Here is a 16,092-nt window from a genome sequence, read left to right as displayed (position 1 = left end):
TCCCACCCGTGTAAATATAGCCTGCGTGTCCTCGGCATGTGTAACCGGAGAGACAGTGACATTCACAGGACGTGGTGACAAACTCCTCAAGGTGAAGAAGCTCTTCAGGGGACCATCTTATGTCTGCCCGGGCACCAGAGCATTGCGTCTATAACCTTTTTGTTGCTAAATGATATGTGACCTATCACCAGTGCTACGAGGGGCTGCAGATAAGCCTTTGGCTTTGTGTTCTTTTTTTGTTTCTATGGTAACGAATGTTACATCACATGAAAGCCTTATGTGTCTAATATATGCTTGTAGCTTATGGCAGCAGTGATCTCGGCACGCGGGAAAGCAAAATGGCGGAGTCTAAGGCGATATTCACCGCAAATGAGAGCAGAGGAGTGATAAAAGTCCGTGAAGGATATTCATGGTGATATGTGGCAGACATTAGGGGATCAATGCCCTTCATAGTCTACAGTTAAGAACTGGGTGGCCAAATTTATAATGGGCCACTTCAGCACCAATGATGAGGAACGTCCTGGACGACCGAGAGAGGTTGTTGCTCCGGAGATCGTTGATGCTGCGCAGAACCTCATACTGGAGAATCGGCCAATTTCAGCTGCAGGACTAGCAGACATCATGGAGATTTCTGGGGAACATGTTTGTGTCATTATCCATGAAGAAGCCATCTGCACAGTGGGTCCCCAAATGTCTGACAACAGATCAGAGAAGCTGCGAGTAAAAACTTCCCGGTCCATTTGTCAGCGTTTCCGGACTAATAAGAACTTCCTGGATGGACCGGTCACCATGGATGAGACCTGGATTTATTTGTATGACCCTGAAACCAAGGAGCAATCAGAGTGGAGGCACAGGGGTTCTCAGCCACTAAGGTGATGGCGTCTGTGTTCTGAGATAAGGAGGGCATGCTGCTAGTGGACGACCTTCACACCACCACCATCAATGCAAGGTATTACATTGAACTTTTGGACCAACTGAAGGCAGCTCTGAAGGCCAAAAGGTGCAGCAAGCTGTCCAAAGGAATCTTGTTCCTGCAAGACAACGCCTCCGCTCACACTGCACAAGCGACCACGGCAAAACTGGTGGGGCTAGGCTTCCAGCTGGTTGACCACCCACCTTACTCACCAGATCTAGCTCCCTCCGACTATCATCTGTTTCCAAACATTTCACACCATTTCTGATGCCATGGCTGCTACGGATGGCTGGTTTGAGGCACAACCGAAATCCTTCTTTTTGCCAGGCTTACAGAACTTGGAATACCGATGTAAGAAGTGTGTTGGCATCAGTGGAGAGGATGGGGAATAAATGTAAAGTTTCATCTTCCTATCTCGTTTCTTTCTGGGTAAAGCCAAAGACTTATCAGCACCCCCTCGTATAACCAGCAGATGTGAAGGAGACCTGCAGAGAATTGCTGCATTCTTCTACATCTGTGGAGCACTCAGAACAGTCTGGGCCCCTCACTAATAGAGTTATTGGGGCCCTTACCGGCCATGAGGATTGTACCAAGATCCACAACCCGCTTGAGAATCTGAGCGCCCCTAGTCGCGGTCTGTACTGTGTTGCATCTACTTTAAGGGTAACTCTAGCTTGGATACAAAGTGTGACAGAGGCGAGCATGGAAGCTCTAGTACCCTGTTGTATCGCCTCTAGCTTGGATACAAGATGTGACAGAGATGGGCAGGCAGACTGTAGTACCCTGTTGTACCACATCTAGCTTGGATACAAGATGTGATACGGGTGGGCATGGAGGCTCTAGGACCCTGTTGTACTGCCTCCAGCTTGGATATAAAATGTCATATGGATGAGCATGGAGGCTCTAGGACCCTGTTGTACTGCCTCCAGCTTGGATACAAAATGTCATATGGATGAGCATGGAGGCTCTAGTAACTTGTTGTACCGCCTAAACCTGGATTCATCGCTGCCAGTTCCCCTCTGAAGCGTCCAGTTTCATTGTTCAAGACACCACTGGAAATGGGGGCAATGGTGGGGGTCAGAAGCCAGACATGTAATGGGGGCAACGGTGGGGGTCAGAAGCCGGACATGTAATGGGGTCGACGGTGGGGGTCAGAGGCCGGACATGTAATGGGGGCGGCGGTGGGGGTCAGAGGCCGGACATGTAATGGGGGCAACGGGGGGGGGGGGGGGGGGGGGGGCAGAGGCCGGAGACTTAATGGGGGTGACGGTGAGGGTCAGAGGCTGGACATGTAATGGGGTGACGGTGTTGCTCAGAGGCCGGAGATGTAATGGGGGCGACGGTGGGGGTCAGAGGCGGGACATGTAATGGGGACAACGGTGGGGGTCACAGGCCATACATGAAATGCGGGTGTCGGTGAGGGTCAGAGGCCAGACATGTAATGGGGGCAACGGTGGGGGTCACAGGCCATACATGTAATGCGGGCGACGGTGGGGGTCAGAGGCCAGACATGTAATGGGGGCAACGGTGGGGGTAACAGGCCATACATGTAATGCGGGCGACGGTGGGGGTCAGAGGCCATACATGTAATGCGGGCGACGGTGGGGGTCAGAGGCCGGACATGTAATGGGGGTGACGGTGAGGCTCAGAGGCCGGACATGTAATGGGGGTGACGGTGGGGGTCAGAGGCTGGACATTTAATGGGGGCGACAGTGAGGGTCAGAGGCCGGACATGTAATGGGGGCGACGGTGGGGGTCAGAGGCCGGAGATGTAATGGGGGTGACGGTGGAGGTCAGAGGCGGGACATGTAATGGGGGCAACAGTGGGGGTCACAGGCCATACATGAAATGCGGGCGACGGTGGGGTCAGAGGCCGGAGATGTAATGGGGGTGACGGTGAGGGTCAGAAGCCAGACATGTAATGGGGGCAACGGTGGGGGTCACAGGCCATACATGTAATGCAGGCGACGGTGGGCGTTAGAGGCTGGACATGTAATGGGGGTAACAGTAAGGCTCAGAGGCCGTACATGTAATGGGGGCAACGGTGGGGGTCACAGGCCATACATGAAATGCGGGCGACGGTGGGGGTCAGAGGCCGGAGATGTAATGGGGGTGACGGTGAGGGTCAGAGGCCAGACATGTAATGGGGGCAACGGTGGGGGTCACAGGCCATACATGTAATGCAGGCGACGGTGGGCGTTAGAGGCTGGACATGTAATGGGGGTAACAGTAAGGCTCAGAGGCCGGACATGTAATGGGGGCAACGGTGGGGGTCAGAGGCTGGAGATGTAATAGGGGTGACGGTGGGGGTCAGAGGCTGGACATGTAATGGGGGCGACAGTGAGGGTCAGAGGCCAGACATGTAATGGGGGCAACAGTGGGGGTCACAGGCCATACATGAAATGCGGGCGACGGTGAGGGTCAGAGGCCAGACATGTAATGGGGGCAACGGTGGGGGTCACAGGCCATACATGTAATGCAGGCGACGGTGGGGGTCAGAGGCCGGACATGTAATGGGGTAGACGGTGAGGCTCAGAGGCCGGACATGTAATGGGGGTTACTGTGGGGGTCAGAGGCCATACAAGTAATGGAGTGACGGCGGTTGTCAGAGGCCGGACATGTAATGGGGCGACGGTGGGGGTCAGACGCCGGACATGTAATGGGGGTGACGGTGGGGGTCAGAGGCCGAACATGTAATGGGGGCGATGGTGTGGATCAGAGGCCGGACATGTAATGGGGGTGACGGTGGGGATCAGAGGCCGGACATGTAATGGGGGCGACGGTGGGGGTCAGAGGCCGGACATGTAATGGGGGCGACGGTGGGGGTCAGAGGCCGGACATGTAATGGGGGTTACTGTGGGGGTCAGAGGCCATACATGTAATGGAGTGACAGCGGTTATCAGAGGCCCGACATGTAATGGGGCGACGGTGGGGGTCAGACGCCGGACATGTAATGGGGGTGACGGTGGGGGTCAGAGGCCGAACATGTAATGGGGGTGACGGTGGGGATCAGAGGTCGGACATGTAATGGGGGTGACGGTGGGGATCAGAGGTCGGACATGTAATGGGGCGACGGTGGGGGTCAGAGGCCGGACATGTAATAGGGGCGATAGTGGGAGTCACTGGCTGGACGTGTATAAAACCTTCCTCTTATCGGTGATGTGTGGATTGTGGACCTCTCTTTTGTAGTTTGTATTTAAATCCCCCAATCTGCCCCTTCTTTTAGACTACCTGTATATATGGGAGGCAGTATGGCGGTTGGTTTAGATACAGCGGCTCAGGGTTCCCTCTAAGAACGCAGTCACCATATAATAGTCCGAACGCCGTCTACACGGCGATAGTCGCCCCCGCAGTAATGGCTTCTCACCCCACAGTGAATGGGGATGGAGCGTGGGGATCATTCTGCCGCCATTCACAGTAAACAGGCGGACTCACTACATTATCACGCAGGAAGGCCGGTGAAATCCATTGGTCCTTCTTGCGTTTTTTTTGCTCGCGAGAAAAATGCTGTTAATATGTGCGCAAAAGGAGAAAAAACACAGTAAATGTGAGCAGCTTCAGCCCATGAATATGCTGCATATCTCTGCATACGCCCGTGCGAGAGAAGGTTTACACACGATGGACCAATTCACATGGTGACAACAGTTGTAGTGCAGCCGAATACAAACTACTGTTCTCTGGTATCTGCAAAGTCCGGCTTGGACAAACAGGGCATTACAGGAAAGTTCCCAAATAGTCATCATCGTCTTCCTGCGTCTCACACTGATGTAACGACTTTGCACACAATGGTGATCCTTAGGGCTCATGCCCACGGCCATCGCGGGATATGCCCGCGGTAAACAAACCGCGACCGCTGCTGATCGCGGAATATCACGCGTTTTTCCGCAGTCTCTCTATATTGATGGAGACCTCCTGCGGCATTAATCCGCGGGAAATAGAACATGCCGCGTTTTTGTACCGCTCACGTAAATCCGCAGTACAATAACGCATGTTGGCATTGGCTGGCAGAAAAGCTATGAGGTTCAATAGAACCTATTAGCTACGTTATTCCGCTGCGGATTTACGCCGCAGGAACCTTGGTACAAATCCGTTTGAGGGCTGACTAATCACATTATTAGAGCCCCACACCCTCATGGCTCTCTTCCAACGAGGCCGGGTTATCGGTGGTAGACTAGCCGGGACAGGATGTCACCGCCAACCGTGGGGGTTGTCTTGTGTAACAGTGTGGTGAATGTACGAGAATGGCGCGATCAAGGAAATATATCCCATGAAAAGAGATGCTCTGGACGGAAACAACTCATCACTGAAAGGGGTCAGAGGAGGATGTCAGGAATCGTTCTGACCAACAGGCTGCACGGTCAGGAGCGGCCGAATACAACGCTGGAGCTCCAACTAACATGTCTGAGCGCACAGCTCGCCGTATGTATCACACGCTATGCCATATCTCCTTCTTGTGCTGTGTGACGCGTTTCAGGAATCGGACAAGATCAAATCAGTTTAAAAAATCAGCGTTATGGGATCAGTCAGGCTGTTTTAGGGGTGGTGGGTTAAACCAAAACCAGGGGTAGAGCCAAGAAGATGGACAAGTAGGACGGATGGATCCTTCTTCTCTCCACGTGGTGTGATTCCAGCCGCAGCTGTCATGGCGGCTGAGAGCGGCAGCTCTGGGGATACATTAACCACAGCCGTTTCCTGCTAACTACATTAATGCACTGATTGCTGGTCCCGCGGGCTCTCCTCCTCTCCTGGCACACGGGCATTACCCGGGCACCAGGGAGCCGCTTCCTGCACATCACTAATTGATTATCTATTTATAACTGCAAGACTGCGCGGCCCGATCAATACATTCATGTGAGGCAGCGGACACCGAATATGTCAACCGTGTCCCCGCTGTCCTCCAGACTACTTAGGGCCGCGCTCTTAACCTAGCGTTGTCCTACATGACTGTAGACATCAGGGCGATGACGATGGCAGAGATGTGGGGTGATACAATGTATACATCTTGGGGTGATACATTGTATCTCACGCTTTAGGGCAGTGTCCCTTTAAAAACTGGAAAGGGCAAATATGGGGTCTGATATGCAGACTGTGAGGTCAGATTAAGAGTCATCGTAGGGTCACATATATATGAGCTGCAAGAATCAAGGCCGCCTCCAATAATCGCGACCGCTGTGCAATACAGGAGCCGCAGTCGTGCGCTATAAAAATCTACGGAACGTGGTATATCTGGGGCGAAGGTCCTCGGTGCCAGAGGGGGCGCCAACAAGTCATTCTGCCTTGGCCAGGATATCTACAAAGAGACGCCTTAGTCCGGGCGGAGATGTGGCGACCGCTACAAAGCGTGAAGGGTGCAAAGATGGGGACCATGGAAGCCCCCAGTGATGTGATGTACGGGGGGGCCGCCGTCATCATCCTATAACCTTCTATCAGATCTACAGTATAATATAGTGTTACTTTGGGATGCCGGATCGGTACTCCCCCGCCCAGCTGCCGCCGCAGGCACATGGCGGGGAGCACATTCCTGCAGACACAGAGCATCAAGGTGAGATCGCCACCTGCAGGCCTTCTGCACTCATCACATTAATGTGCATAGTGAATATAGACTCATCTCTTCAGCGCCCCCTGCAGCCAGCTGCGCTCATCACATCCTCTCACAGGCGCCATCATCTCTTAGCAGACGCAGACGTTAGCAGCAGATCGTAACGCGTCCGCCGGGCCGAGAGACGCAGAAGGGGTAAAACGTCACAAAGACGAGAATCTGCGCCATTCAAGGGAAGAAAAAAAAAAAAACTGTGGAGCCGCCCGAACAGGGACTTGAACCCTGGACCCTCAGATTAAAAGTCTGATGCTCTACCGACTGAGCTATCCGGGCTCCATAGGAATCACTCACCATGAGTCCCTTGCAAACATGAAGCGGCGGAGGTCTGGGGTGAGGAGCTACAGATCTTGGTGCACGCCAGGGGGGCATTAATGAGACCGGCCTTAAGGTCCTTCACACGGGCGGACTTACACACGGAAGATCCACACATGCAATACGGTTTCAATGGGTTCCCTCACATTTACGGATTTTGCGCACGCATTTCGGTTACACGTAAACAAAGCGTCCTGCTCTACTTTTCTGCGCCCCAAGGCTCCGGATAGAAGTCAATGGGGCGCACAAATACGTGTGCCACACGCAAGATGATGCACGGAAAATACCGCCTGGAGCTAGTTAGCGATCTCAGGCGGTGCGCCTTGTTTGGCGCGCTCAAATTAACATACGCTGCGGGCAGAAAATGTACAGTAGAATACGCCGATACGCACGGGAAAATGCATAGTGCGTTCCGCAAAAACGCAGTGCTGAGAAACATGCAAGAGCGCGTCCGCTTGTGTGAAGGGCCTTTAGTCGGATCCCCCCTGGCGCAGGAAGCACCCGATACGTGAACAGGCGCGCCCGTCTTCGTGCCCCCGTGGCCGACTCTATAACGGACGCCAGGTCTGACCACATATACAGCCCTGGTGGGATTTAAACCACTTACTGGCGTTTTATATATATGTGGCAGTCCGAGGAAGCCACGCCCCTCCCAACAAGTCCCACCCACTTTCTACAAAAAAAGCCAAAAAGTTGCACATTTTTGCACAGATCTTCACGTTACGCAGAAACTGACATAAAGCCTTTAGAAACGTCCCACCGTATTCACATAACGTTTGTGCTTTTGTGTCATTTCCGCAGTTGGGGGCGACCAGAAGGGGCTGCACCCACCCGTGGCCCGACCAGTTTTCCATCAGTTACACCAGCAGCAGGCGCAAATTATAGCACAGATCTGTTGTTACAGTGGATGGACGGGCGAGAGGCCGGCGCCCCTTAATGACTTTGGCGCATCTTCAGCACGCTGCTGGTAAAATGCACGGACACGTCATAAGGGATAATCTGCAGGTCTGCGGTCAGGATGGGCTGTCATTAGTCCATGGATGACGTCACTACATGGATGACGTCATAATGGATGTCATTAGTCCATGGATGACGTCATCACTGTCACGTCAGAGCCCCGCCCACTACGTGTTCCCACATACACTGAATGGCCTCTTTATTAGAGACCCCCATATAGCAGCGTTGGACCTCATTTCACTCAGACTCACAGCCGTTCTCCGTGACGTTGATTCCACTTGGTGATGAAATCGTTCTGCAGGATATCGGCCCCTGCGGACAGGAAGCTTCTTGTAGCTGTCACCCATTAGATGGCGGTGCTGACACGTTCTGACCAGCTGCTTGTGCCAAATTCTGACCTCCCATCAGCAATAGAAATCTGGATTCATCTGCCCAGGAGATGTTTTTTTTTGCACTCTTTTGCCCCTCGGAGTTTCGCCTTTCTCCCGGAGACAATGGCGCCGTAAATGGTCATCCGCTGTTATGCCCATCCGTGCACAGGAGCGGCGAGTTGTGCCCTTGGACACGGTGGTGTGAGCACAAGTATTGCCTTCGGCTGCTCTTGGCCGTGTTGGTCAGAGTGATTCCTGACATCCTCCTCCGACCCCTTTCAGTGATGAGTTGTTTCCGTCCACAGGATCCCCTTTTGCTGAATGTTTTCCTCGCTCGCGCCATTCTCGGTATACTCTCCACCCCAATAAACGAGAAAAGCCCCGCGGTCGGCAGCATAGAACCCTAAACTGTGAGGGTAAGGGGGCCTTTAGACGGCGCGATTATCGGTCAAACGAGCGAAAGTGAAGCATAGTCATTCGCTCTAAACGCGAGCCCGCGACTGAACACCAACTACAATTGCTCGCTTTTTGCTCGCCGTTCCCTTTCTGCGGGCATAAAAACCATCGTGGGCTCGATCACTTATCGTTCGGGGTAAACCGCGCTCGTTCGGTCACTCATCAGCGAACAGGAACGATTCTCAGCGATCTCTCCTTTGAACGAGCCAATGGCGTATCTGGCTGCACGAGCGAATGAGAGAACGCTGATATCATTCGCTCGCTCGTCTAGAAGGACCCATTCACAGCAGGCCGCGTCACATGACATGTAGGGATCACTACCCCCCATATACACGGGCGCCCCACCTCTACCGGCGCTCATGAAGAGATTCCCGTAGCCGCGGCACACAGGTGATCGCATGTAGAACAATGGAGGGCGACCGAACATAATCTGCAATCAAGAGTCCGACCCACAAACAGTTAAAATTAACTCTTTAGTGTACAAAACGTATAAAATATACACAAAATGTATAAAACTGTCTGGATTGGCGGCCCGGGCCGAAGAGCTGAGCTCTATACTGCCCTCTACAGGGAGCTGGGTGCACAGCAACAGGAGCCATGACGGGAGATGAGGGAAGGCACAGGGGGGCGATGCTGCTCCCGCGACACTTTGGGGGGACCGCAGTCCCGTCATCACCGCATCTTGATCTCGCAGCAGATGCAGTTTATGATGCTGCAGTCGGGAGGCTGGTAGACGCAGGCGAAGCCGCACGGACAACCGGAGACGTCGCGGCATCCATTACAGCTCTGCAAAAGACACCGATTATAAAGGGTTAATAAAGGAGGTTCACTTACTTTACTGAGAGCTGTGCAGTGATAAACACGCCCCTAAAAGCTGAGATCCCATAATGCAATGCAACCACGTCTCCGACAAGAGCGCAAGGCGTAATGTGCGTATATGGTAGATTGCAGATGCAGCTCTGGATGTGACTGGAGTACAAAGTGTGATGTGATGGGTGTGCTCACATGTAGAGGATTTGGAAATTCCACAATGGACTTCCCTTCTTCAATTAAAAGGGTGAAATCTGTGGACCGGTGTCAAAATCCGCCATGTGTGAAAACACCTAAAAGGAGAATTGTGGATGCAGATTTGAGTGTGACTGGAGCATAATCTATGATGTAGCAGAAGGATTGTGGATGCAGCTCAGGACATAATTGGAGCATAAGACAGGATGTTCAAGTAGAATTGTGGATGCAGCTCTGTATGCAACAGGAGCATAAAATAGGGTATAAAAAAATGTTGCTGCAGCTCTAGATGCAACTGGAGTGCAAGATATGGATACTGTGAATGCAGCTGTGGGTGTGACAGAAACATGAGCTATGATCTAAAATGTTATATTATTTTAGGTTTTTCCACTATTGCGCAATAAAAAAAAACATTTTTTCACTGGAACTGCTCCCCACGCAGGGCGTATATTTACACCCCTGAGTGGGAAGGAGATAAAGAAAAATTGTCGATGCAGCTCTGGCTGTGGCTGGAGCATAATGCACTAATGGAATTGTGGATGCAGCTCTGGAAGTGGCTGGAGCATAATGCACTAATGGAATTGTGGATGCAGCTCTGGAAGTGGCTGGAGCATAATGCAGTAATAGAATTGTGGATGCCGCTCTGGATGTGGCTGGAGCTTAATGCAGTAATAGAATTGTGGATGCCGCTCTGGATGTGGCTGGAGCTTAATGCAATAATAGAATTGTGGATGCAGCTCTGGCTGTGGCTGGAGCATAATGCAATAATAGAATCGTAGATGCAGCTCTGGATGTGGCTGGAGCATAATGCAGTAATAGAATTGTGGATGCAGCTCTGGCTGTGGCTGGAGCATAATGCACTAGTAGAATCATGGATGTAGCTCTGGATGTGGCTGGAGAATAATGCAGTAATAGAATTGTGGATGCAGCTCTGGATGTGGCTGGAGCATAATGCAAAAATAGAATCGTGGATGCAACTCTGGATGTGGATGCAGCATAATGCAATAATAGAATTGTGGATGCAGCTCTGGATGTGGCTGCAGCATAACATGATGTAGTAGCAGAATTGTGGATGCAGCTCTGGATGTGGCTGCAGCATAACATGATGTAGTAGCAGAATTGTGGATGCAGCTCTGGAGGATGACTAAAACAGACATGACTGAGGACGCAGCTCTGGATGTGAGTGGAGCAGAAGACATGGTGAAAGAGGACAGCTATTTCCCTAGATCTGGTGTTGGTGTAATGTGACTGCTGTCTCCTCACTGACTGTGGTAAATCAGCGTCACACAATCACGGAGGCACAGGCAGCCGGTGACGGGGATGTTTCGGGAAGCGGACACTTACCGGCTTAGAAGGACAGCAGCCATCCATGCAGTTGGTGACAGTGGGAACCTTGCAGTCACATGACTGCGCACAACTTGCACACATATCGCAGAAGCCGAAGTCGCCCACCTTTTGCCAACCCGTACAGGACGGGCAGCAGTCTCGGCCCTGAAAAACAAGGAGGCGTTACAGCAGAACAGTTGGACGGAGAACGTCACAGCGGGCGAACAACATGTCCCAGAATGCCATGAAGTCAGAGAACAACAATCCCCAGTAGTCCGTGTGCGGTGCGTTCACGAGGGCGCCAATTGTGCATTATGAGACGCTGAAAACATCAACGAAGATAGAGCCCATTATTAGCAGTCAGTCTGTGACACGGGCGATGCTGAGAGGCGGAAGATCGCAGGGGCTCGAGTTTTTGGGCAATATCTCGTCGGGAAGCGGAGGGACTATGGGTCATCGCGGGAAGCGGAAGGGCGGCCGGTCACCGGGGGAACGGACGGTCGCAAGGGGAAGGGGAGGGACGGCCGGTCGCGGGGGGAAGCGGAGGGATGGACGGTCGCAAGGGGAAGGGGAGGGACGGACGGTCGTAAGGGGAAGCGGAGGGACGGCCGGTCGTAAGGGGAAGCAGAGGGACGGCCGGTCGCGGAGGGGAAGCATAGGGACGGCCGGTCGCTGCGGGAGGCGGAGGGACAACTGATCGCTGCCGACGGGAACGGCGCAGTCACACACGTGGGTCACCCACCTGCAGACACTGGTGAACGAGCAGCAGAAGCAGCAGCACAACGAGGTACAGCGAGACGGCCAGGAAGATAATGGCGGGCAGAGGGAGGCGGAGCTCCGAGGCGGCCGCTGTAGAAGATGAGACTGCAGGGAACGTCAGAGCCTAGAAGAGACAGCAGCGGGTAATAGTGAGAGCCAGCACAGCATGGAGAGAGTGACACCATCATAGTATATAGCGCCGTCGTGGTATATAACGTGTAGATAGCGCCGTCATGGTATATAATGTGTAGATAGCGCCGTCACGGTACATAGCATGTAGAAAGCGCCGTCACGGTACATAGCATGTAGATAGCGCCGTCACGGTACATAGCGTGTAGATAGTGCCGTCACAGTACATAGCGTGTAGATAGCGCCGTCACAGTATGTGGCGCGTAGATAGCGCCGTCACAGTACATGGCGTGTAGATAGCGCCGTCACAGTACATAGCGTGTAGATAGCGCCGTCACGGTATATGGCGTGAAGATAGCGCCGTCACGGTATATGGCGTGTAGATAGTGCCGTCACAGTACATAGCGTGTAGATAGCGCCGTCACAGTATGTGGCGCGTAGATAGCGCCGTCACAGTACATGGCGTGTAGATAGCGCCGTCACAGTACATAGCGTGTAGATAGCGCCGTCACGGTATATGGCGTGAAGATAGCGCCGTCACGGTATATGGCGTGTAGATAGCGCCGTCACAGTATATAAGGTGTAGATAGCGCCGTCACAGTATATGGCGTGTAGATAGCGCCGTCACGGTATATAGCGTGTAGATAGCGCCATCACGGTATATAACGTGTAGATAGCGCCGTCACGGTATATGGCGTGTAGATAGCGCCATCACGGTATATGGCGTGAAGATAGCGCCGTCACTGTATATAACGTGAAGATAGCGCCGTCACGGTATATAACGTGTAGATAGCGCCGTCACAGTATATGGCGTGTAGATAGCGCCGTCACAGTATATAACGTGTAGATAGCGCCGTCACAGTATATAACGTGAAGATAGCGCCGTCACGGTATATGGCGTGTAGATAGCGCCGTCACGGTATATGGCGTGTAGATAGCGCCGTCACAGTATATAACGTGTAGATAGCGCCGTCACGGTATATAACGTGAAGATAGCGCCGTCACGGTATATGGCGTGTAGATAGCACCGTCACGGTATATGGCGTGTAGATAGCGCCATCACGGTATATAACGTGTAGATAGCGCCGTCACGGTATATGGCGTGTAGATAGCACCGTCACGGTATATGGCATGTAGATAGCGCCGTCACGGTATATAACGTGTAGATAGCGCCGTCACGGTATATAGCGTGTAGATAGCGCCGTCACGGTATATAACGTGTGGATAGCGCCGTTATGGTATATAGCGTGTAGATAGCGCCGTCACGGTACATAGCGTGTAGATAGCGCCGTCACGGTACATGGCGTGTAGATAGCGCCGTCACAGTACATAGCGTGTAGATAGCGCCGTCACGGTATATGGCGTGTAGATAGCACCGTCACGATATATAACGTGAAGATAGCGCCGTCACGGTATATAACGTGTAGATAGCGCCGTCACGGTATATGGCGTGTAGATAGCGCCGTCACGGTATATGGCGTGTAGATAGCGCCGTCACAGTATATAACGTGTAGATAGCGCCGTCACGGTATATAACGTGAAGATAGCGCCGTCACGGTATATAACGTGTAGATAGCGCCGTCATGGTATATAATGTGTAGATAGCGACGTCACGGTACATAGCATGTAGATAGCGCCGTCACGGTACATAGCGTGTAGATAGCGCTGTCACAGTATATGGCGCGTAGATAGCGCCGTCACAGTACATGGCGTGTAGATAGCGCCGTCACAGTACATAGCGTGTAGATAGCGCCGTCACGGTATATGGCGTGTAGATAGCGCCGTCACGATATATAACGTAAATATAGCGCCGTCACGGTATATAACGTGAAGATAGCGCCGTCACGGTATATAACGTGTAGATAGCGCCGTCACGGTATATGGCGTGTAGATAGCGCCGTCACGGTATATGGCGTGTAGATAGCGCCGTCACAGTATATAACGTGTAGATAGCGCCGTCACGGTATATAACGTGAAGATAGCGCCGTCACGGTATATAACGTGTAGATAGCGCCGTCACGGTATATAGCGTGTAGATAGCGCCGTCACGGTATATAGCGTGTAGATAGCGCCGTCACGGTATATAACGTGTAGATAGCGCCGTCACGGTATATAACGTGTAGATAGCGCCGTCACAGTATATGGCGCGTAGATAGCGCTGTCACAGTACATGGCGTGTAGATAGCGCCGTCACAGTACATAGCGTGTAGATAGCGCCGTCACGGTATACGGCGTGTAGATAGCGCCGTCACGGTATACGGCGTGTAGATAGCGCCGTCACGGTATACGGCGTGTAGATAGCGCCGTCACGGTATACGGCGTGTAGATAGCGCCGTCACGGTATATAACGTGAAGATAGCGCCGTCACTGTATATAACGTGAAGATAGCGCCATCACTGTATATAACGTGTAGATAGCGCCGTCACGGTATATGGCGTGTAGATAGCGCCGTCACAGTATATAACGTGTAGATAGCGCCATCACGGTATATGGCGTGTAGATAGCGCCTTCACGGTATATAACGTGTAGATTGCGCCGTCACGGTATATGGCGTGTAGATAGCACCGTCACGGTATATAACGTGTAGATTGCGCCGTCACGGTATATGGCGTGTAGATTGCGCCGTCACGGTATATGGCGTGTAGATAGCGCCGTCACGGTATATAACGTGTAGATAGCGCCGTCATGGTATATAGCGTGTAGATAGCGCCGTCACGGTATATAACGTGTAGATAGCGCCGTCACGGTATATAACGTGTAGATAGCGCCGTCACGGTATATAGCGTGTATATAGCGCCGTCACGGTATATAACGTGTAGATAGCGCCGTCACGATATATAACGTGTAGATAGCGCCGTCACGGTATATTGCGTGTAGATAGCGACGTCACGGTATATAACGTGTAGATAGCGCCGTCACGGTATATAACATGTAGATAGCGCCGTCATGGTATATAGCGTGTAGATAGCGCCGTCACAGTATATGGCGTGTAGATAGCGCCGTCATGGTATATAGCGTGTAGATAGCGCCGTCACGGTATATAGCGTGTAGATAGCGCCGTCACAGTATATAGCGTGTAGATAGCGCCGTCACGGTATATAGCGTGTAGAGGGGGTCGTCACGGTATATGTCGTGTAGATAGCGCCGTCGTGGTATATAACGTGTAGAGGGGGTCGTCACGGTATATAGCGTGTAGATAGCGCCATCACAGTATATAGCGTGTAGATAGCGCCGTCACGGTATATAACGTGTAGATAGCGCCGTCACGGTATATAGCGTGTAGATAGCGCCGTCATGGTATATAACGTGTAGAGGGGGTCGTCACGGTATATGGCGTGTAGATAGCGCCGTCGTGGTATATAACGTGTAGAGGGGGTCGTCACGGTATATAGCGTGTAGATAGCGCCGTCACAGTATATAGCGTGTAGATAGCGCCGTCCTGGTATATAGTGTATATATAACGCCGTCCTGGTATATAGTGTATATATAACGCCGTCGTGGTGTATAGCGTGACAGCGGTGGAGCAGAAGCACACGAGATACTCACCGCCATCAGCTCCGGCCACCAAACCCTGGGAGAAAACAGAAACAACCGTCAGCACTGCACAGGAGATGCCAACGGGGCGGATGGCACAGGGGGCACCAACACTACCGCCAGGAAAAATGGCGCCACCTCAGGTACAAACATTAACTGCACGCTGTTTCCTGCATTCACAGAAGCTGCTCTCGGTCCTACGCCAGATGTTACAATACATAAGCGGTCATTATAATGGGGTGCAATATTACTACATATCACACCACGTGGCCACGCCCCTTTGTTTACAAATCGCGGAGTACTGGTCCACAAGCACTGGGCTGTACAACGGATTCCCGACCCCTGGAATCACTGCAATGTCCCCCTAGTACCATAACAGCGCCCCCCGACGCCTCTCACCCTCCTCCCGGGCTGCAGCCACTGGACACCCTCACATATCGCGAGACTTCACTGCGCGTCCCTGTTTCCATGGAGACGAAGCTGCGGCCTGGAGAGCTGCAGAGCTCGACGGCGGCCCCGAGCGGACAAACTTCCTCAGGCGAAGTCAGTGCGCTTCAGTGCAGGTACAAGCAGTCATACAAGTCAGGTCATTCATCACTAGGGGGATTAGGGGCATTTAGGGGCAAAGTCCTGCCAGGGTCAGAAGGGGGCACTGCCGGTATATTATTGATACTGGCGCTCTGATTACGCCGGACGGATGCGACGCAGATTTGTGGATTAAAAATCTGCAG

The 16,092-nt window shown here is 52.5% G+C and overlaps 1 protein-coding gene and 1 non-coding gene across 2 annotated transcripts; both read right to left on the bottom strand.

Moving 5' to 3' along the window:
* Positions 1 to 6,712: 6,712 nt before the first annotated feature.
* TRNAK-UUU (transfer RNA lysine (anticodon UUU)) lies at positions 6,713 to 6,785 on the bottom strand. The gene has a single exon. It is a non-coding gene; the product is annotated as a tRNA-Lys (tRNA).
* Positions 6,786 to 9,067: 2,282 nt separating this feature from the next.
* Positions 9,068 to 15,836, bottom strand: LOC136577661 (uncharacterized). The gene is made up of 5 exons (XM_066577570.1): positions 15,761 to 15,836; positions 15,374 to 15,398; positions 11,682 to 11,822; positions 10,958 to 11,104; positions 9,068 to 9,394 (listed from the first exon to the last, which is right to left on the bottom strand). The coding sequence occupies exons 1-5, from the start codon at positions 15,829 to 15,831 to the stop codon at positions 9,281 to 9,283; spliced, it is 498 nt and encodes a 165-aa protein (XP_066433667.1). The 5' UTR covers positions 15,832 to 15,836; the 3' UTR covers positions 9,068 to 9,280.
* Positions 15,837 to 16,092: the final 256 nt, after the last annotated feature.

Source organism: Eleutherodactylus coqui, chromosome 8 (assembly GCF_035609145.1).
Source record: "Eleutherodactylus coqui strain aEleCoq1 chromosome 8, aEleCoq1.hap1, whole genome shotgun sequence".
NCBI lineage: Eukaryota > Metazoa > Chordata > Amphibia > Anura > Eleutherodactylidae > Eleutherodactylus > Eleutherodactylus coqui.
This window is presented reverse-complemented; position numbering and strand designations above follow the sequence as displayed.